The 23,168-nt window shown below is 35.8% G+C and overlaps 1 protein-coding gene and 1 pseudogene across 1 annotated transcript in view; one reads left to right on the forward strand and one right to left on the reverse strand.

Moving 5' to 3' along the window:
* Si (sucrase-isomaltase) overlaps positions 1-5,575 on the forward strand; it is a 65,819-nt gene extending 60,244 nt beyond the window's left edge. The window contains 3 exon segments of the mRNA XM_048424806.3: positions 714-763; positions 958-1,125; positions 3,054-5,575. Coding sequence (XP_048280763.3) covers positions 714-763; positions 958-1,125; positions 3,054-3,122 — 287 coding nt within the window. The 3' untranslated portion in view covers positions 3,123-5,575.
* A 13,868-nt stretch (positions 5,576-19,443) lies between these two features.
* On the reverse strand, positions 19,444-19,801 carry LOC125394128 (large ribosomal subunit protein eL33 pseudogene; annotated as a pseudogene).
* Positions 19,802-23,168: the final 3,367 nt, after the last annotated feature.

Consider the following 23,168-nt stretch of genomic DNA (forward strand, 5'->3'; position numbering starts at 1 on the left):
TTTAGTCTCTTTGCTGTGTAACTATTGATTTTGTTTTGTCTTTCTTTTTGCCTTTCTTTTTTGATATTCAATAAGTTTTTGTTATCATTATTTCTATTTTTATCATAACATAGGAAATAATCTAAATTTTTTTTCATAATTGTGTCTCAACATCTCAAGAAATAGCTAAATCTTCCAGCATGCTTTGCACATATTTTGTTAAGAGTGCATATTCTGAATGCTGTGAACATAACTGAACATTAAATGTACTTATCTTTAAAACAGGAGAATCTGATTTCTGTCCCAAGAACATACCCCTCTTTTTCCCCAATTCATGGTATTGTGTCCCTGAACTCCTACAGTGAAGAACTGATTTCTTCATGTGTTTGTCTTATGGCAGATTGCCTCTTTCTACAATGAGAACAGCAGCAAAAGTAATGATCATTATGATAACGACAATACATGTCTCTTACAGTGTTTCTGTTACTGTATCTAAAATTTGCCACACAAAAAGTCTTTTGTAAGTGTTAGCTATATTTTTATTGTGGTTTGATGGACTTCAGATAAAGTCATGGGTCTAAATAATGTTTTTTATGTTTTGTGTGTTTGACTTTAGCTAGAAATGCATCAGTAGAATATGGCTCCATTTTTAGCTAGAAAGAAAAATAAGAATGCTAGTATTTACTACTGTTCTTTGAAAAATAAAATCACTTCATATTTCTCTCTCTCTACAGACACTTATGAAAGAGGTCTATATACCATGTTAGGATTCAATCTAGATCAAGTACGTAATACCTTCTATAATCAACTGTACTAAAAATGTGTGGAGTTTTATTTCTGTTCATTATATAAAACACATGACTTAATATACTCGAATCACTGATTTGCTGCTCATTTTGGTTCACAGCTATGTATTTTTCTGACTATTTACTTGAATTTTTAAATGAAGTATTTGTTTCTTTGTCTTTGCCTTTCTAGACAACGTTAACAAGCACTGTACTGCATAAAGGGTATATAAACAAATACGAGATGCTACTGGGAGACATCTATGTGTGGGGGAAAGGAACTGCCAGTGTCTCTGACGTTACTGTGATTTATGATGGAAATACACTAAAGGCTAATGCCACTCAAGACGCAGCCAAAGAGGTGAGTGACAGAAGCATGCCTCTGTAAAACATCTGTGTCATTGCCAGGACAAAAACAGAATGACAATTGTTTTTTCATTTTAGTTTTTGAGACAGGGTTTTTCTGTAGCTTTGAAGCCTGTCCTGCGGTTACAATGGCTTTTTATTTTCCACTATAATTTTAGATCTTTATTCTAAATTTGGCAAATATGTAGAAGTATGTAGTCTCTCAAGTTCCTTCACATCCTAGTTGTATGAATTTGTGACTCAAAAGTGTGGATTTAATGCAATATATTTATTTAAGAAATCAGTTAACTGTGTTTCCTTTGATTAAGGTCATGTCTTCATGACTATAACTGTGAAGAAAACATACTTTTCAAATTTGATATTGTACGAAAAGAGCTAGCAATCAATCAATCACTTGAAGTACATTTAATTAACGAAGTAACAGGTTGCACAACCTCAACTTAAAGACAGACAGCTATGGACAACCTTAGATGAGAGTTTAATGCACCGTGGCTGTAGCTGTTGTACCTGAGCCTGAATACTCAGTGTTGATAGTGAGGTCTCCTTTACATTCTGGATTTCTGCATCAACTTAGAATTTAGTTTTTCTACTACTTTGACATTAAACTATCCTAAATTTCTTTATATTAGCATGGGGAGCAGTTTGGAGTATTTGATACCCTTTCTTTGTAAAAGTTGATAATTTAGTCCCTCAAACATATTTTGCTTGTAAAAATTGTACTTGCTTATAAAATTCCAAGTCAAAATGATACTACTTTAATAATCCTTTGGTCAGTAGTAGAAAACCAAGAAACAGTTTCCCTTCCAAAACAAAGTGTTTCTCCACGGTACAGATTTTAATGGTCATTAATTACAGTTTAAAATAAATTGTGTTGTATTTCCTATTTTTAGTTACATTGAAAAATGATGATGTATTTTTTATATTTTCCTGGGTTTAATTTAGTAATGGTAAATAAATTTCATATTTTGATACAAAAATTAAGGGCATAATGACAGTTGAACAGGACCAGAAGAGGGATTATAACATGTGCCATTTCAAGTTCATTTGGGACAGTTAAACTATCTAAAAGCATACTCTTTCAAAAGAAGTTTGCTTCATTGATTACAATTCTTCGAAATAATAAGTTTAAATGCTAAGAAAATTACTTCAATAATTTAAAAAAAGACATTCATTTAAAATAGCAGCTACCAACAGTTCCTTATAAGTCTATGTCAATAAATACCATGCATGAATATGTACACCAAAATTACAAGTATCGGTTATCCACTACCAAATAGTCATACCTGAAAAAATACATATGAGTGACATTATACAGACTGTGAAAATTTTATGTAGATATTTAGGAATATTTTGTAAGTAACAACAACTAATGAAAACAGAGGCCATGAATTTGACAAAATGGATGTTATCATCAACTAGACAGATCCCAGAATCACCTAAAAAAGAGTCTCTATGAGATATTGTCTAGACTAGGCTGGCCTGTGGGCATGTCTGTGGAGTTAGTCTTGATCATGTTTATTATATGGGACGACACAGTACACGATTCCATCCTGAGCCTCTCTGTCTTAGACTGTATGAAGACAACGTGAGTTGATCACTAGAAAGAATTCATGTAGCCATTATTGCTACTATTTACTGGGAATGGGATGTCACTTGCTCTTTTAAGTGGCCAACTTAAAAAGTTCTATTTTGACTTCCTGGCTATGATGAGCTCTAAACTGTGCTGTGAATTAAAACACCCCTGTCCTGTGAGAACCACACACACAGAAAAAATTATGTATGATTACTGTTTTCAATCAAGGAAAAACTGTAACTGTTAACTTACAGATAACCTGAGATGGAAACAGTGTTTGTTTTAAAAAAATGACAGGAAAAATAAAATTGTAATTAAGCATTAATTGTGATTTCACTTTCTGTTTTTAGATACTGATAATTAACATGAGGCCGTTGAATGTGTTCCTTGATGAACCAATAACTGTCAGCTGGTCATGAAGATTACCGTCACTTCGAGTTCCTGAGGAGGAACAGATATCAGATTCATAGTTCAACTTCAAACATGTCTCTCTTCCTGAATTCTTACATATTTTAAAACAGAATTATAGTAGTCAGTATCTAAATATTTCTGTATTGTGTACATCAAAAGAAGTGCTAACCTATTCTATTAATGTGAGCTGGATGCCACTGTGTTGCAGGTTTAACAGGATCTGAATAATTATATTTATGTTTTAAGCAACAACTAAACCTGTAAACTTGTATGCATGTAACTAGGATATGATTAAAGAAAGTAATTTTTAAATTAACAATTTCTGTAATATAAATTTTATATGATATATTTAATTACATTAATGACTTATTTAACAAATTACAATATTTAATTTTGTATTATGCATATTTCATTCCAAGACAGAAGATAAAGGTATATAAATACATTAAGATGTGTTTTTTTTTCCCCTTATTTTTCTAAGAAAATTTCTCAGTCGTTTTGGGATACTGAGTTAATATAGCATTGTGTTTGAATCAAGAACATCAAATTTTCACAGTTCTTGGGTACCTATAAATCATTCTGTGTAGAGAATCATCTTACAATGACGGTTGAGAAAGGAAGCATCTTCTCGACCTCTTCTTTAGTGGGCATTAACAATTTTATGAGAATTTCATCTTCATGACCTACTCCCAAAAGATCCATGTCTAAATGTCATCACATTGATGTTTGGAGTACACCAATGTTGAAACTCCTGTGTTTAATACAAATCCTTTTCTTTGTTTAGTTTCACTTCAGAGACAAGGGAAAAAAATAGTGTTGTCTATTCTTAGGCATTCAGGCTGTAGGGCTCTCATTCTTAAAATAGATTTCCATTTGTCTTTGAGTTTTCAGGTTTTAATATAGCTACAGTAATCAACACAAAGACTGGAAATGAAAGGATAGAAATTAAGTCAGTGGAACAGAAGACAAAAATATCACAGAAATCTGGAAATTGTAGAAAGACAACTTGAATGAAGATTTGCTTTTCAGTTTTTTTTTTTTTTAAAAAGAACCCATACCTGAAATTATGGTGTGTTTTACTTAACATGTTACCTCAATAATCATTATTCCTGAGGAGCCGACTCAAGGAATGTAAGATGTTATAAAACCTTTTCAAACTTTTAAGGATATTTCTTCTTTTATTGTAAATAGATTCTTTTCTCAAAGAACATACCGAAGTTATAGTTTTCCTTCCCCACATAATTACAGTTACTTCTCCCAGCTCCTTCCCATACCTCTTCTCTCCAGGTCCACCCCTGTTCTGTCTCTCATTAGAAAAGAACAGGCTTCTAAGAGACAACATACCAAACATGGCAACATCAATGTAATAACATGAAGCAAAAACTATCATACTGAAGTTGGACGTGACAACCTAATGGGAGGAAGAGTCTCAAGAGCAGGCAGAAGAGACGGGGACCTACTTATTTTCAAAGTTAGGAATCATATAAAAATAATTAGCTAATAGCTATAGTATAAATGCAGAAGACTTGATGTGGACCCATGTAGACCCTGTGCTTGCTACTTCAGTCTCTGTGAGTTCATATGTGGCTTTCATAGTTGGTTCAGAGTCCCTTGTATTCCTGGTACCCACCATTCTCACTAGCTCTTACTACCTGCTTCCTATTCTGTTGCATTCTCCATGTTCTTAGGGTAGAGATTTGATACAGATCTCAAATTTAGACTTTCTCTTCACGTAATGTCTGGTTTTGGCTGTGGATATTTACAGTTAGTCCCATCTGCTGCCAGAGGAAGCTTTCTGATAATGAACGGATAAGGAATTGATGAGTATGGCAGAAAATAATTTGGAATCATTTTCTTGATTATTATTTATTTTTAGACCAGTAGTGTTGAGATTTTACCGTAGTTCGCTGAGCTATCTAGTCTTAGGTTCTTGGGTGCGCAAGCAGTGCCAGGTATAGATTCTTTCTCCTGGGATGGGCCTTAAGTCAAATCAGAGAGTGTGTGGCTAATCCCACCAGTTCTGTGCCAGCATTGCCTGAGCATATTTTGCAAACCAGTATTTTGTGGATCAAAGGTTCTGTGCCTGAGTTGGTGTCCATATTTCTCTTTAGCTATCCTATAGAGTACCTTCCCATACCAAAGAGACTATAACGTTAGGGTTTTTATACAATTAACCTTAAATCTTCCATGAACTATTTAGCTGAAAGTTGAAAGCTATTGTGACTATGTGATATTTACAGATAAGTAAATTCTAAACACTTGAAAGCAAGTTTATTTTTGAAACAGACATACCATGTCTCCAATTAGAGGTATGTAAATTAAATTTAGACATTATATATTGTTCTCTTTTCAAAAGATTTATTTTAGCTTTTAAATACTATATATTGTATTGCCTTAAAATTTGCAAATGAAATATTTACACATACATTCCCCTTACAAAATTAAACATACTTTTTCATTATGTCTATGTGTGATTATGTGCATGTGTGTGCAGCTGCTTGCAAAGACTAGAAGAGGGTAGTACATTCTGGAGAGCTGGAGTGACAGGCACATTTGAAGCTTCCAAACTTGAGTGCCGAGCCAACCTACAATACGTAAATTATACACTTTAATTATATATTTGTGTCATCTTTTTTCCAAGTCCCAGACTGAACACTTTCTGGGAACATGAAGTATTCACAGGTGTACCCTTAACACTTTGAAGCGCACTAAACACTGGGTAAACAAGCAAAACAATTTTAGGAGTGACTTAAATGGCCCGTTGAAAGGTTTGTAGTGCAAAAGTTTGTAGGTTCACCTTAATTTCAACAAAGACCCACGTTAGTAAATTCAGTAAAAAAAAAGTATCACAACAAAAATGAACATTTATTTTTGCTTTAATGCCTTTTTTTGTACTTGGAAAAGTTGGGGACAGCAAAACAAAAAGTATTTTCTTTAACCAAAAAAAAAAATGTATTCACAGAAAAAATCATTACTTTATGTAGACATTGCTCCTGTACTCCATTTCTCAGCTTCCTCTAGCTTAAATGATAAATATTGGGCTGGAGAAGAGACTTCAGTGTGCAAAGTGCGCTGGTGTTCTTCTAGAAGACCAAGATCCTAATCCCAGCACTCACTTGGAGGCTCACACAGTGTGTATGTCTGGTTCCAGAGAATCTGTTGCCATCTTCAGATCTCTGTGAGCACTGTATGCATTTGGTGTATGAATATATATACAGGTAAAAGACCATACACATACATTTTTAAACTAAAAGTAAAATAAAGTTTAAATGATAAATATTGAAGAAGTAAAACTATTTCTGTATTTTTTCAAAGATGAAGTTCTCTCCTCAGTTAGTCAGTGGGTGGCTAATCCCACAGGTTCTGTGAAACCATAGCCCTAGTATATTTCTCAGAGCAATATTTTTGTAGTTCATAATTTTGTGCCTGGGTTGGTGTCTCCATTATGCTTTTGGTAGCCTAAAGAGTACCTTCCCATGTCAAAGAAACTAGAATGTTGAGGCTTAGTTATATGGCAATTCTATATTTCAGCTTTTGGAGAAAGCTTCACACCGATTACCATAGTAATTATGACAGTTTAAGTCATATGCATATATACATATATACATATTTCTATATCTATATTACTTTATTTGTTGAAATTCTTACATATGTATGCAGTGCATTTTAATATATCCACCCGCATTCCAACTATCCTGTTCTCTCACTCCTCCAAAACTTTCTGTTTTAGATTCAAATCCACTTTAATTTTAAAATTTAATTTTAATTTTTAATATTTTATTAACTATATTCATCCTCTGCTTCTGCCTCTATCTTTTTTCTAAATTAAGTACTGTTTTCCTAGACCTCTACCATTTTTTTTTATCTTTTTCTATTTTTTACTAACTCAGTGATTTTAAGTTTTACTATCAATATACTCCTGGGTATAGGGTCATCTAATAGAGTGTGGTCCATCTATCAGTAGGCACACAATCACAGAAACAGGGCTATTTCTTGGAAACAAAACATTAACTGTTCATAAGTCCTCATTTAGAGATGGGAATTGTAAACCTCTTCCTAATACATGCTAGAATTTTGACTTCGTGATCCCGTGTAAGCAATCACAACTTCTGTGAGTTTATAACTAACAAGATCCTGTCATGTCTAAAAGACAGTTTTTAGCTGTCAACACAGGGGATCATGCTCACTTCCAATGTTATAGGTTGCTAAAGAAAAAGCCCAGTGGTAGATCCAATATCTTTTTCCTTGGATTGTTGGCCAGATGTATCCTATAGGACTCCCCATTCTCTGAAACAATACATCTTCAAAGACAGAACAAACCCCGACCCTAATAATGAAAACACGGTCTATTTCCATTGCTCTAAGTTTACCATGAGAACTTGATAATGAGACACTATTGCTTCAGATACAACATACTTTGAATACAGGACATGGGGAAATTAAGTTGGTATTAATCAGGAAACAGTCATCAAGATAGCTTTCACAGTATAGGAAAGTGTTGTGCAGGCTTCTGGATGCACAACATGAACACAAGTCTTATTCAATAATGAACTACAATAATGGCCTTCATGGCAAGATATGTCCATGGGTACAACAGTAACATGAATGTTATGTGGACTATTACCTGCCTTCTCATTGGATTTAAGTTAGATTATACAGGAGAAAGCATAAACTTTGTCCTGAAAACCTGGTCAAGAACATATGATTAAGAAGCTCAAAGAACCTAACATGAGCCTACTACTAGTCTGTGATGTGTATCTTGTATTAAACTACTCTCTAACTTACTCTTTATAGATTAGTGTAGTTCCTAGACCTCATCAGAGAAATTCATTATGATAATGAATCAACTCACAACTCTCCAAAAGACCAGAAAAGAAATCCCCAATGCCTCCTAATTATCAAAACTCTAAAAATACTGGATAAAGAAAGAATGTTAAAAGTTGGAAAGAAAAAAGGCCAAGAAACATACAAAAGGAAGATCTATTAGAATTACACCCACTTCTCAATGGAGACTCTAAAACCAGAAGGGCTTAGGGAGATCTCTTGTAGACTATAGGAGACCACAGATGCCAGCCCAGATGATCCCCATCAAAACTTTCAAACACCATAGATGGAGAAAACAGTATATTCCATGATAAATAACACTTAAACAATCAATATCTATCCGCAAATCCAGCCCAACAGAAAATAATAGAAGGGAAACTCTAACCCAATGAAATTAAGTACATCTGTGAAATCACAGGGAATAAGTACTATCACACCAGCAAAACCAAAAGAACAGGAACACACACAAACACATAAACACTGCCACCACCACCACTTGTAGCATGAATAATAAAAACCCAGAGATAGAAATTGGTGTTCAACCCGCAAACCAGAGAAGCAAAGCAGCCAAGTCATTAGGGAAGTCTTACTTCTACCAAGGCTGCGTGACCACAGACTAAGCAGACAACCTCTTTCTCCTCCCATTTTATATTCACTCTAGTGCTGTGATTAAAGGTGTGTGACTCCCTAGGGCTGGGATTAAAGGTGTGAACAGCCACCACCCGGATTTGTTTCTGCACCAATTTTGTGTAGCCCAGGATGGCCTTGAGCTCACAGGGATCCATCTGATTCATCTGCTGCATACAAAGAGCAAATCTCAACATCACAGGTAGACATTCTGTCAGAGCAAAGGGTTGCAAAAAGATTTTCCAAGAAAATTTCCCTAAGAAATTGTTATAGCTGTTCTAATATCTAACAAAATGACTTCTAACAAAAATTAATCAAAAGAAAAAAGATTTGCTTGCCTCTGCTTCCTCAGTCCTGGAATTAAAGGCATGCACCACCACTGTCTGACTGTTAATTTATTTATGTGACATGTATGTGTGTGCAAGTATGTATGTAAAGGTGTGGGTGAGTGTAGGTCAGAGGATAATCTCATCTACCATTCCAACGCCATTCATTTTATCTTTAAGACAGTGTTTACCATTGATCCCAAGAGTATCCATTAGTCTAGAATGGCCGGCCAGAAAGTACCCAAGGAACCTTCAATCTCCACCTATCTGGCGCTAGAACTGAACTGCAATTGCCTACTACCCTGCTTGTCTTTTCTATATGGATTTAGCTCCCAGGGCAAAGAGTATACATACCTATGTGATCATAGAAGAACACAGTATGGTAGTTGGATGAATTTCACAATGTAATAGATGGATGAGTTTTAAACTGAAAGAGATTAGATTAGATTAGATTAGATTAGATTAGATTAGATTAGATTAGATTAGATTAGATTTTCTTCTAAAGATGGAGGGATGGCATATAGGTTACTGCCCCTCCAGAGGACCAAGATCAATTTTCATTGTCTACTCTACAGTTCACAATTCCAACTCAGGGAAATCTGTTACCCTCTTCTGACTTCCTCAGGTACCTGCATACATAGGACATACATTCTCTCTCTCTCTCTCTCTCTCTCTCTCTCTCTCTCTCTCTCTCTCTCTCACACACACACACACACACACACACACACACACACACACATGCTTTATAAGTGAGATATTTTTAAGACAGCTTGTCTTCTCATCATTACAGGGATATTGTAGTTAATGATAGATACTTTAAGCTGTAGAGGAAAAGGTAGACAGTCTTTCTAAGATTAAAAATAAAACAAAAAAACTAATTCTCTCTATATATAATATATGTATGTGTAGGGAGTTTTTTGTACTCTATCCTCAGATGAGAACGTTTAGATACTTGCCTACAGGTATCACCTTGGAATTAAAAAATGGTCTCAGTAGATAAAAGAGAAGTTTATCTATTAAGAGTCTTTTTACAGGAGACACTTGGCAATTTCATACAAATGTCTGTCATATAAACACGTGGAAAAGGTCATTAGGTAGAGTGTAACATCAAATATTAGTGGGAAATAGTTTTACAAATTTAGATTATTTTGTTATTATGCTGTTTCCAATATAACAGTAATAACACAATTCTCTTCTACGTTATATATGGATTAAAAGCAATGATGATCGAAAAGTACTGAGGTGGGAGTCTGAGAAAATGCCCTTGAAGCTGAATGTATCTTTGTCATATTCACAGACACCAAAATTTAGATATGTACAATGAGCTCAATGAAGATTAGATGTTCTACTTTAAAAGAGTTCAGAATGTAATGCTAATAATAAATATAAGACTCGGGTTTATTTCTATTAACTTGTTTTATCACTTTCAATCTAGGTGAATTTGTCTAATTGCTTGGTCCTGTGTCTCTAACTCTACCAGAACACACAGGCATAGTCACCTGTTAATTAACAAATAGCTGCCATTTTAAGTGGTCAATGAATTGTGGTCATTCTCATTTTTAATATGTAAGTGTTATTATTAATATGGGATATTAATTCAATGGCTGGATACATTGTCTTCTTTTGCTTGCCATAGGTGAGAAGGAAATATAGAGCGTAGTATACAAACCCAAGATGTTTATTGCACTGTATGTGTAGGGTTAAATGGAGAAAAGAAGATGAACTATGTGCTAAAACACTTGCCAGAGTATTTTCTCATGATTTCCCATTGTAGACAGAGTGCACTGCACACCGTTCACTTGAAACCTGGATGAACTACTGCACTTTGAGCAAGTTATTAATATGAACACACTGATGCAATCTTTAAAATGTCTTATATAATATTATAAAGAGAGTAGGAGGCTTCATTAATGTATGCTTATTTTATTACAAGAGGTTTTCATGCATCTCTGGATGGTTTAGAACTGTAGAACCCAGCATGGCTTCAGAGTGGGAACGATCTTTTTGTCTGTGTCACTAAGCAGCTAGAATGCCAATTATGTGCTACCATGCAGAGCTGTATTTAGTATTTGCCATTATGTTTGTTACTTAAGGAAAAGTTAATGCATTGCTTCTTGCAACTACAACTAAATTGTGATAAGAGTATTATTTGTGATCGTTGAAAATCATAACACTCAGAAATGTTCACTATCTAGAGAGTTCAGTATTTATAAATTCAGAGGACATAAATGTTCTTAATATATTGTTTAACTCCAGCAATAGTATGTGAGCAGAAAATAGTAATATTATTTACTTACAGTTTGTTCTGTTTTTCATACAGATACAACTAATACAAAATGTGTGTTACAATTCTTAGGAACTGTACAGACTTGTAATTGCAACAGTGAAGGTGTTACAGATTAATAAGAAATGGTCACTGCAACAGTTTACTTAGCTTATTTCTGTTATACAATATTATTAGGCTATCTTTCCCCCTCTAATAAGAATGCAATGTGATCCTTCCATCTAACTTTAATTTTCCTTTGAAAACTTTGAGAACTTGCTTAATTTTTACCTTTAATAGTAAATGAACCTCAGGAAATCTATTCCTAAGATTCAAATTTTAATATATGCAAATTATAATGAAAATGTAAGCTGTATTTTTCACACCCACAAGAACACTTGCTCAAGCCCACACTAAAATCACCAAAGGAGCAGCTCACATGGAGACACCAGAGACAACCTTAAAGATGAGAATGCATTACAAGCTGGTCTCTATTCTGAAATAAATGTGACCCTTCCCCCATAAATGTCCAAGAATGTATGTGACTGGGATTTATGCCACCATGGAATGGAAAATTACCATGCCAGAGACTCTTCTTGTCATTTCTGAATTATCTAAACCAAAAATGAAGATGAGAGTTTTTATGACATTTCATTTCACATATTTACATTTTCCCTTCTGGTTTGAATTTCAAGGAGTTGCTCTGAATTATTTAAATGCTATCAGGCTGTCGTTTTAGACTCTGAGGAAGACAAATTCCCTCTTAGTCACTAACTAGAAAATATTCTTCTAAGGCAAAAGATTTGAGGGCAGGTTCTGGCATCAGGGTTGTTAAACAAGGTAGCAGCAAAGGGTAGGTAGATACTCATTTCTTTGAGACCTTCCTCCCCATCTCTCTCCTGTCTACAGAGATATAAAAGATCATCTCTTTGGATGTCAGTGTGGCGATTTCTCAGAAAATTAGGAAACAACCTTCCTCAAGACCCAGTAATACCACATTTGGGTATATATCCAAAAGATGCTCAATCGTACCACAATGGCATGTGTTCAACTATGTTCAGAGCAGTATTGTTTGTCATAGCCAGAACATGGAAATAACCTAAACGCCCCTTGATTGAAGAATGGATAAGAAAAATGTGGTTCATTTACACAATGGATTACTAAACAGGAAAAAAAATAATGACATCTTGAATTTTGCAGGCAAACGGATGGAACTAGAAAACATCATTTTGAGTGAGGTAACCCAGACCCAGAAAGACAATTATCACATATACTCACATATAAGTGTTTATTAAACATAAAGCAAAGAAAACCAGCCCATGAATCACAATCCCAGAGATCCTAGACAACAATGAGGTCCCAAAGAGAGACATACATAGATCTAATCTACATGGGAAGTAGAAAAAGACAAGATCTCCTTGGTAAATTGGGAGGATGGGGACCTTGGGAGAGGGCTGAAGGAAAAGGGGGAGTCAGGCAGGGGAGCAGATAAAAATGTAGAGCTCAATAAAAACCAATAAAAAAACAACAAAAAAAATCATTTATATTTTAATATCCAAAACTACCAGATAAATTATCATAGTATGAGAGAAGATAGTTGTTGAGTCACTAGCTCTAATATTGCTTGTCTTTTGACTTAATAGTAAATGAACATCTGGAAATCTATTTCTATAATTCAAATTTCCATGTGCAGAAATTATAATGAAGATTTAAGACATATTCTTCAAATTCATACTAAGATCACCAAAGGAGCAGCTCATGGGGAGATACTGGAGACAACCTGTGTGACAAAGTGGTCAGCCCTGAAATCACCCATATAAAAAACAATTCTTAAATAAATATCACTTTCTCTGTCTGTGTAATGTTTACTTGCATGTATATGATTTCAGGTTTGTTCATTGATGTTAGATAACCATTCAGCAGGCTCTTTCTTGAAGAAGATTGTTATTATTTCTTCAGATCTCAGCATTCTTAATTGCCTTTTGTTCTTCACCAACAATTGGGGTGAATAGAGAGCTTGTCCTTCCATTTTAGCTTATCTGTTATGTCATATTTGTTCAGGTCTTACTTAAGCATCACTGTTTGAACTTCATGGGTGTTATTTCTCAAAGATGCAACCTGACAGGAGATTTAACTGCTCCTTTGACTCTTCCATTGTGTCTCCTACTTGCCCAATATGCTCTTCAGCCTTAAGACCTTTTAGTTTTTCAACATTCAGTGAACTTTTGCATTTTTATATCACATTTGTTTGCTACTTATTTGTTTTAGTGACAGAACCCCTGTAGCCCTGGCTGCCTTGGTGCTTAAGATCCTCTTGCCTTTGAGGTTCCCATGCACCACTCTAGAAATTATATCCAGGGTACTGCAAAGTCCAGTTTTACCATCTAAACAAGGGGAAACTAAACTGAAGAAAAGCCAAAACTATTTTTTTTCTACCTTTGCTTAGGTGATTAGTTTGTCAGTAAAATCCATTGGAGATATTGGACTTCATGAGAGCTGATTTTTGTTCTTGAAATATAGAAAATTATTTGAATAGATAGGTAATAAGTCACAGTATAAAAGGCAAATTTCAGGCGCTGTCAGTATGCAGCCACGTCATGTTGAAAATTGTGGTATAATAGATTGCTCATTTTTACCAAAAGTGAGTTAGTAGTTAGTACGTTGGGATTTAAAATACCTAGTTTTACAAATTGGGTCAAATTAAAGAGATATTTTTGTTTATTTCTAGTTAGTCTTTCTGGAGGCCAAAGAAATGCAGGCCCATTTCCATCTTGTCTGATGGTCAGTCAGAGAGTTTGGAGAATGACAAGCTTAATTGCACATCCCAACTCAGGATGTGATTACTTGGTTCTTTTGAAATTAAGATAGCTGCTTTCCATCCTGACAGGTGGTCAGGATATGCAAATGTACTTCTGCTCCTTCTTTTGTAACTATGAGGTCACCTAGGGAAAGGCAGCCTTCAGGGTGTGAATAAATGATTCAGAGCACCTTTGCTACCTAGACAACAGAATGCTAATGATTTGATGTCTCGGAGTGATAAAGCGATTGACTGTGTTGAGTTATCCTTTGTATCAAGTTAATAAAGCCTTTGGTTACCTTCTCCACCCCCTCCCCCACCCAATTTATACTGGGTATAAAAGTTGTGGAAAAATAAAAGCTGCTGATTTCAGGATTTCAGTCACTGGAATACCCTCTCAATACTTTCTATGGCTTCTGTCATTTTATTTTTTTTATGCTTTTTCATATTCTTTACTAGTATTTCTAAAATTCCCACACCCCTACTCTGATAAGAAGTATTTGTGTCAAGACCAGGCCACAACACTCTTCAATAAAATCTGAACAGTAGTTTTGTATACTTCTTTGTTTTGTTTTCATTTAGTATTTTTTTGTCATTTTTGTTGGATTGGAATTGTGGTGTGTGTGTGTGTGTGTGTGTGTGTGTGTGTGTGTGTGTGTGTATTTTGCCTTTTTGAGAGAGAGAAAGAAAACTAAGTTGTGTGGGCAGGCAGGTGATGAAGACCGGGGAGAGGTTAAGGGAGGAAAACTATATTATCAAAAAATATTGTATGAAAACAAACGTTTTAAAAGACAATAGCAGCATTGTGATGAAAAACAATGAGAAACTGTATAAATTATAGTTAAAGATTCCTGCTAGCTCTCCAATGAAAAATCTAGGAGTCTAAAATATGAAAGACTGTCTGAGAAGAGGATCGACCTGTTGAATAACATGGCAAAGGGTACCAGGTAGAGGGAAAAGATAGATAAGGAAAGAAAGAAGAAGGCCCCTTGCAGTGATCTGAACGTAAGTGTAATTATTTAGCCTCCCATAAGGCCGCACTTCCGGGTCCTAAGGTGGACCCTTGGGATCAGGGCCCACGCGACCCACGTGGGTGCATGCGTGGTTACCTTCATCGGCGACTCATTTAACCCCCTCGTGTGTGCATAAGTGGGTCACCGCCATCTGTGTCATCAGCGTCTGACGTGTTCACACAAAACCCCTGTGCGCATGTGCGAGGCGTATGGCCAGACCATCTTTACCCCAACACACACCGTATCCTCGGGCTTGTGAGCACACCTCTTCTTTAATAAACTCCTAAGTGTGTTTGCTTTTGTCTGGTGTCCTTTTCTCACTCACGTTGGGCATTTCAGTAAGGCTCCCATAGGCTCATGGGAGTGGCACTATTAGAGGGTGTGACCTTGTCAGAGGAGGTGTGGTCCTGGGAACGAACTGGCATTGTAGTATAGATGCTCAAGGCAGGCCCAGTGTCACTCTCTCTTCCTGTTACGTTTTTGATGCAGATGTAGAACTCTCAGTTACTTCTCTAGCACGGCTACCTAAATGCCACCGTGTGTCCTGCAATGATGACAATGAACTAAACCTTTGAATTGTAAGCCTACATCTAAGATCCTGTGTGATCCTGGTGTCTCTTTATGGCAAGATAACCTCCTGCCTGCCTTCAAAACCTCCCACTAATGATAATCAGCTTATTAAAATTATGTGATTATGTCTTTTATCTGTTTGTGAGAGTGGCTTTCTTGTGACTTTTTTTTCTTAAAGGATTTACTTCTTGGTAGTCTCACAGTGACAATCATTGTCAAGTGAAGTCAAAGCTATACTGAATTAAACAGATAAGTTTTATTTTTCAAAATGATTAAAGAAAAATTATTTTTTATAATTTTTCTTCTATAATCAAGCATATTTTTTCATTTGAATTTAGAATGTAAGAACAACTTAACTTAAATCTTACATTTTTAATGTAAAACTCTCAAGCAGCTGTTAGAATGCTGATTTCATAAGAACATACATAAAAATAACTGAAAAAATTTCTGAATACTGAATACCAGTGTTTATTTAGATACAATTTTTTTAACCTTTGAAATTGTCCCCCATATTTTGAAATAGTAAATACTACAACAATAATATGTTCTGTTTTCTATATTTACCAATTAATGGGTTCCTATTTTCTTTGTAAAACCTTTTGTCTTGTATGGGAAAAATTGTTTTTTCTTAGTTACATTTTTATTGCTCTGATCAGCCACCATGACCAAAACAACGTACAGAAGAAAGAGTCTATGTGGGGCTTACAGTTTTAGATGGTTAGAGCCTGTGACCATTAGGGCAAGGGTGCATGGTGAAAGACAGGAAGGTTTGGAGTAGGAATGATAGCTGAACCATTTCAAAGCACAAGGCAGAAAGAACTAACTGAGAATGTCATAAGCTTTTAAAAATTCAATATCTATACCCAATGACATACCTCTTTTTACAAGGCCACACCTCTTAATTCTTTCCAAACAGTTCCACCAGCAGGGAACTAAATATTCCAATATCTAAGACTCTGGCACCCTTTGTTAATCAAATAAATGCTGTCTTAAAGACATAAAGAACAGAGACTATTATAGTTAGCTTCCTCACTGGCTGGTTCTCTGAAGGTCAGTGGTACCTGGCAGCTCTGGAAAGTGAAAGCAGCATGCTCTTCAGACAGGGCGGATAGGCCCATCCATCTCCCAAATCATCCTCTTCTCCTCCATTCATATACAGGCTGGCAATCCATGGATATCATCCAACCATGGGATATCAAACTGCACTGAGATCAGGCACCCCCTTCTTCGCCAAGGTTGGATGAGGCAATCTGGCAGGAGAAATGGGTCCCAATGTCAGCAAACAGAGTCACATACATCCCCCACTTTCCCTTCTGTGGATAATAGTGAATAGAAGTAGTGAGAAAGGACATTTTTATGCTCTCATATAAATAGAAAATATCTAATTCCAGCTAAAAATGGTTTTTCATATTCTTATACTTTATCAATCTGAAGCTGTTTTTACATATTATTATATTTGTGGAATATTTTTTAAATCTGAGTGTTGAGTAGAGCATATATTTTCTTATTTTCTTAAGCCCAATCTGCAAATTCTGTATAAATGGAAAATTGAATCAGTTTAAATTTGGCTTTCAACTATACATTTGACCATCAGCTGATAACTAGATTAACAACAGGTTTTAGAGTCAGTTGTCAAAGGACAAATCTAACTCACTGGACTTCCGCATTGTGAAATCATGTAGAAAGAGACCGTACAGGGACATGTGCTATGTGCTTCTTCAGGCAGTTCTTTGGTCACCCACATCATTTTAGTTTGGGTAGAAATGTTGTCCCCAGGAGCCCTTCATTTCCCAACTGAAAATCTTCTGTTGGGAAATCTCAGATCATTTCCAGTGTTCTACCACCAAACAAAAGGAACACAATGAAACTCAAACTCAGAAAACTATAGAGGAGAATGAACATACCTCGGTAGGCAGATGGGGTGACAGATGAATTTATACATCCTCTTGGCTAGGCTATATTGTTTGGTCAAATCTTAGTGAAAATATTGTTGTGAAGATATTTTGCAGGTGTGATTAACATTGATAATTACTTGATATCTGTATTCTATATTTGGGTAGATACTTAGTTATTCTGCATGTTCTTATGAGTGGATGTACATAACCACAGCATGCTGCCAGGGAAGTTCATGGAACAGCTTTGCCATCCCTTTGACCAAATGGATAACAGTGCTTCTATGAATAACAATTTCAGATTTAATTGCCTCTGTGATTTTTACCTGCTGACCCATCTCACCAGCTCTTTTACATTAAGTGAATATTGTTACTTTCATGAGACAGGTAAGATTCATCCAGCAGTGTTAAAGTTTTAAATTCTAAAACCGATGTCGACAGAAAAGGAATTCTGTCTCAGATTGCCCATAGAAATTTGTTTCAATTTTGAATTCAACCTCAAAATCACAGAGGTAATGTATAAATTCAACTATCACAGTTTTAAATTTTTAGTATTTTGTATTTTCATTATTACAAGTTTGAAATTGGTGACTTCTTTCATTGATTTCTTTATGTGAAGGAGAGTATTTTTAATTCATTTAGTCCTCTTAGTCCGATGTTTTGTAGAAAGTTAGCAAATAGTGGCAATTCTATTAAAAATAAGAACAAAATTAAGTTCACATTTTGAAAGCTAATTTGTACAAATAGTTTAGCTTGAAAACTACTGTACACATTAATCTTTATTCCTATTCAAAGCAATTTTCTTAAGAATTGTTTTTGGCTGGTCAAGACAGGGTTTCTCTGTGTAACAGCTGCCTTGGAACTTGCTTTGTAGACGAGGCTGACCTCGAACTCACAGCGATCTGCCTCCAGAGGCATGAACCACCATGCCCAGCTCAGAAAATATTTTTAATAAAAGCAAAATTTTTAAATAAATTTTATTTATGGTTCATCCAATTGGATGCATATTATTTTAGATTCTTCAATAAAATTATAATTTTGGTGGAGAATTGAAATCTTTTAACTAAATATGTTCACAAAATAAATAATTTTAGAAATTATATGAAAACTAGACTAACTCACTGTGCTGCAGGTGATTCTGGGATTTCATTATTTTGCATATTGCAGGTACCACTAAATTCTAGTTTGACAGTGTAACTGGAGTTTTATGTATTTTGCATGACAGAAAATAGGGCACAGCACAACTCTCTAACACAGATGTCATGAGAAACAGCAAGATGTGCCTTCCCTTTCCCACCTGAGGACATGCAAACATCTCCCTCTGTGGAAAATTCACTTCTGGCAGTAGATATGTGCTCGGTTTGAAAATGTGGTGGCTAACTCATTGTATTTAAAAAACAAAAGAAAATTGATTAGAATTCTGGATGGCCATCACTCAGACTATAGCTGGTATTAAACTGTAAATGCAGCTCACTAGTTAGCAATCTCTGATTGTTCTACATAGAAAAAGATATTTGCAAGGGGGGGATGGGAAAAAGACAAGAGAGATCTAAACACCTTGCACCACAAAGGAATTAAAAAACACATTATTATAATGTGAAGTACACTATAACACATAAATTTAACATGAACAGTCGAAAAGAGAGCACCTCATGTTGAAGGAATGAACTGAATGAAGAATGGAACTGAGAAGTATAATACCATTCATTATACCATAATGTTGATGTAATTCACGCTGAAAAACAAAGGACAATCATCTAAAGTTCTAAATAAAATTATTTTTATAGAACGTTAGCTAAAAAAGATTAGTAAAATGTTCCAATAGAAAAAAAGGATGATTTCATTTTGTAAAACTCACACATTTAATTAAAGTATCAGTTTTGTAGACTTTATACCAAATGATCACAAATATCGGCTTCCAACAATACCAATTTATTGTTATGAATTCTTTCCACTTAATCACAAAGGCTGATTCTCAAAATGTTACAAAACGTAGACTAAAAGATATAATTTTTTTTTTACTTTTATTTATTTACTTTTCATTAAATCCGGGATGGGTACAGCATCACACGGTTTCTGTGTCCAATGGCCTTTGCCGGAAGGTTGCTTCGGAATTTGACACGGACCATGCCACTGTTCCCATGGGCCCGAGTGACTTTCCCCCAGACCACTCTGGTTTTGTTTGGTTTGCCTCCAGGTGTCACTGTGTTGTTTTTCGCTTTATACACGTAAGTGCATCTCTTGCCCAAGTAGAATTCAGTTTCATCTCTGGTATAAACGCCTTCAATTTTAAGAAGAGCCGTGTGCTCTCTCTGGTTCGGGAGACCTTGCATACAGCCAGCAAATGTGGCCTTGCACCACAGCCTTCCAGACATATTGTCTTCTAGAAGTCCTGTTCCCAGCAGGCCTCCACAGACGCCAAGATGGCCGAAAGCACAAGATATAATTTTTTTGCTTTGTAATGTCATTTCTGATAGTCTCTATTTTCACTGCCCTCAGCGAGTTTGTTGTCTAGTAGGATATAGGGCCTAGAGGGGCAAAAACTGTATCCCTCTATGACTGATATATAAAGGTTGTGTGAAACAAGCAAGTGTGGAAAATGGAATCTTCCATCACATAAGTTCCCCTTTTCTCCCTGCAGACCCCTTAGAAAACACTCTCCACTCTTGCAGGAGACCTCTGCCTTTCACTGTTCTAATGAAAGTGGAATCTGTCTCCTAGGAGGCGGTACTTCTCCTTCTATACTGCCTCCATCAATCCCCACCTAAGAGGAAGTGTATCCTGTTTGTCCCAAAATAGATCTTCTGACCTTCTGACAGGTGCCTTGGTGAGTATTTTCAGCCTACAGGGACCCCAATAATGGAGAAAATGGTTCACAAAGATTTATTTTTCTATCCCTAGAGCTGTAGAAGCCCTCTTCGACCCATCATATTCTACATTTTTTATAGGGCGCAGAGAGTAGTGTCTCTGTTCCTATATATGTAACACTTCCAACAGTTAGTATATTTTTACCTCAGTTAAAAGGGAAACTTTTAACAAAGGTATCCTTTTTCAGGTCATTAAAAAAAAAGTAGCAAGCATTTACGTGATGAGAGGAAAGAAGACACAGCGCAGCTCAGACTTAATTTTAGACTTGGATCTGATTCAAATTTCTGTACCTTTGATTTTCTTATTTATTGCAACTTATCTGAGTCACTCAGTAGTTTATGTTTACATGTTAACATCTAAGATATTTCTGCTAAAATCTTGTGAAAAGTTAAAGTACTTTAAAGATATAAATTAGCAAACTCCTGGAAGGACAGAATAATAGGAACAGCCAAATAAAGCACTGGTACAAGATTGGAGTTATGAGCCTCAGGAGTTGAAGTAAGATCTTTGTGCTTTATCTTCAACATCATAGATGACTCCTGAATACTTTCATTATTGTATGTGCCTATGCACACACAAAAAGAAAGACAGACAGACAGACACACACACACATGCACACACTCACGCAATTGTATGTGTGATTGCAGATGTGTGTGATGTGGGTCTGGGATATGAGTGGAGATGGGTTGAAGAAGGAATGAAGTTGGAGGACAGCAGTCAAGAGTCAGTTCTTTCTTTCCACCCCGAGTTCCAGAATGGATCAGGCCACTAGCCCTGTGGATATAAAGGAGAATTCCTAAAAAGAAATTGGTGGCTGAGAAAAACTTCAAAGATTGAAAAGTTCAACATGTTGTCGATGGCCTACTGAGGATTTCCTTGGGGCTCTCTCTAGCCCTCAAAAGAGTCATTATCTGCCCTTGGCCTAGCCAACTTAAAACGAAAGAGTGAATAATGCTATGGAATGGTATCTGGACCTATCTGCCTTGCTGTGACCTCCTTCTCTGATATACCCACCAATGTGTTTTCAAATCGCCTTGATTTATGACTTTTGTTTGTTCTACTCCAATATAGACACTGTGAAACTGCCTCTATGCTAGAATTTAGGACCAGAAGCAATCTCATTCCTTGCTTCCAGGGTCATGGCCACTCAAATCTGGATCCAGAATATACTTTATTCCCTTTTAGGTGAGACCTGAGTTTTGCCTCTGATGTTTTTGTGTGCTTTGCATAAGCAATTTTCTATGCATAGCAAGTAAACACTTATAAATTTTGGTCCTATTATACCTCTTAATAAATATATTTAACACAAAGGAATAGTATATTTGTGTATCAAAGTGTAGTTTTCTTGTAAAGATGAGATATTTTACTAGTTTTCAAAGGATGAGAATTTTTTTTTACTATACAAATATAAGGAAATATATCTGATAAAAGATAACTTTGCCACAATCCACAGACCCAGAGAGACTAGGTAACAACGAGAGTTCACTGGGGAAGAGGGTGCCCATATATCCCTGGGAAGGGGAAATAGAAGAGATTTCTCGAGTAGGCTGAAGGCAGGTAGTGGTAGGAACATAAGCAATGAAACTGAGACAGGGAAATGCTGAGGTGGATTGCTGGGGGTGGCATTTTGTGGTTGGTTGGAAGCCTCATATAAGGGAAACTCCTATGAATCTATGGGGAAGACCTCAGCTTAGACACTTAGCAATAGTGGATCAGTAGGCTGAACTGGCTTATTGTCGGCAGAGCTTCATCCAGCAACTGATGGAGGCAGAGGGGGAGACTCACAGCCAAACATTAGGCAGAGTTCTGGGATTCTACAGAGGTGAAAGAAGTGTTGGAGCCAGATGGCTCAAGAACACCAGTGAAAAGCTCACACAATCAACCAGCCTGGGCTCATAAAGACTAAACCAACAATCAGGGAACATGCATGAGACTGGCCTAGGCACTCTGCATGCATGTAACAGTTGTGGAGTTTGGTCCTCTTGTAGGACTCCTAACAGTGGGAACACTATCTGTCTCCAACACTTTTACTGGCTTTTGGGACCATACTCCTCATACTGGGTCACCTTGTCTAGCCTTAATACATGGGGAGGGGCTTAATCTTACTACAACTGGATATACCATGTTTATTGATTTTCTACAAAGACTTACAAAGATTTCTCTTTTTCTTCACAGAGTGGCAAACATTTTAGGGAAACGTATCTATGAAGTAAATATTTCACATTTTTACTATTTTGAAATTTCAAGAATATTTGTGTCTGTATTCCTAATGTCATTTTAATGGATCACTATTAGTTTGAATTTATTCACTTGGTAGGGTCATATTTTATTTATAAATTTACAGCAGTGTGCCTACTTAAAGCTGTAGAACAAATAGACTGCACCCTCTGTATATAATATCATTTGTTAATAATTTGTAGAAAAGTATATATGAAATATTTCTATCTTTCTTACTAGTCATTGCCACAAGTGAGTCAGTTGGATGGTGGCCTTTCCTTCTCTGAAGATCTTTCTGCTCCATTAACAAGAGGAAAATGGAGATGAGAGTTTAAGTATCTTTTCTTCGGAACAATATAGAAAAGCTTACCTGCCACCTATGGTTTATATTCTAACAGGTTTGTATTTAGTATTTGAAAGCAGTTTGCACACAAAGTTTATATAAAGTAATTTCCAGATATCACATACATATGGTTCATGAAGCACATTTTAAACAATACTAGGCTGCTATACTCTTTTCCTGATTATGTAATCTAAAAACAGTGCACGCTTATATGATTTCACTGAAAGTCGGCACCAGTTAGCATTATAAAGCATGTCAACTGCTGTAGTTCACAACATTTTCTTGCTTAAATAATTTCAGAATCATTTTATACT

This window comes from Myodes glareolus, chromosome 20 (genome assembly GCF_982192425.1).
Source record: "Myodes glareolus chromosome 20, mMyoGla1.1, whole genome shotgun sequence".
NCBI lineage: Eukaryota > Metazoa > Chordata > Mammalia > Rodentia > Cricetidae > Myodes > Myodes glareolus.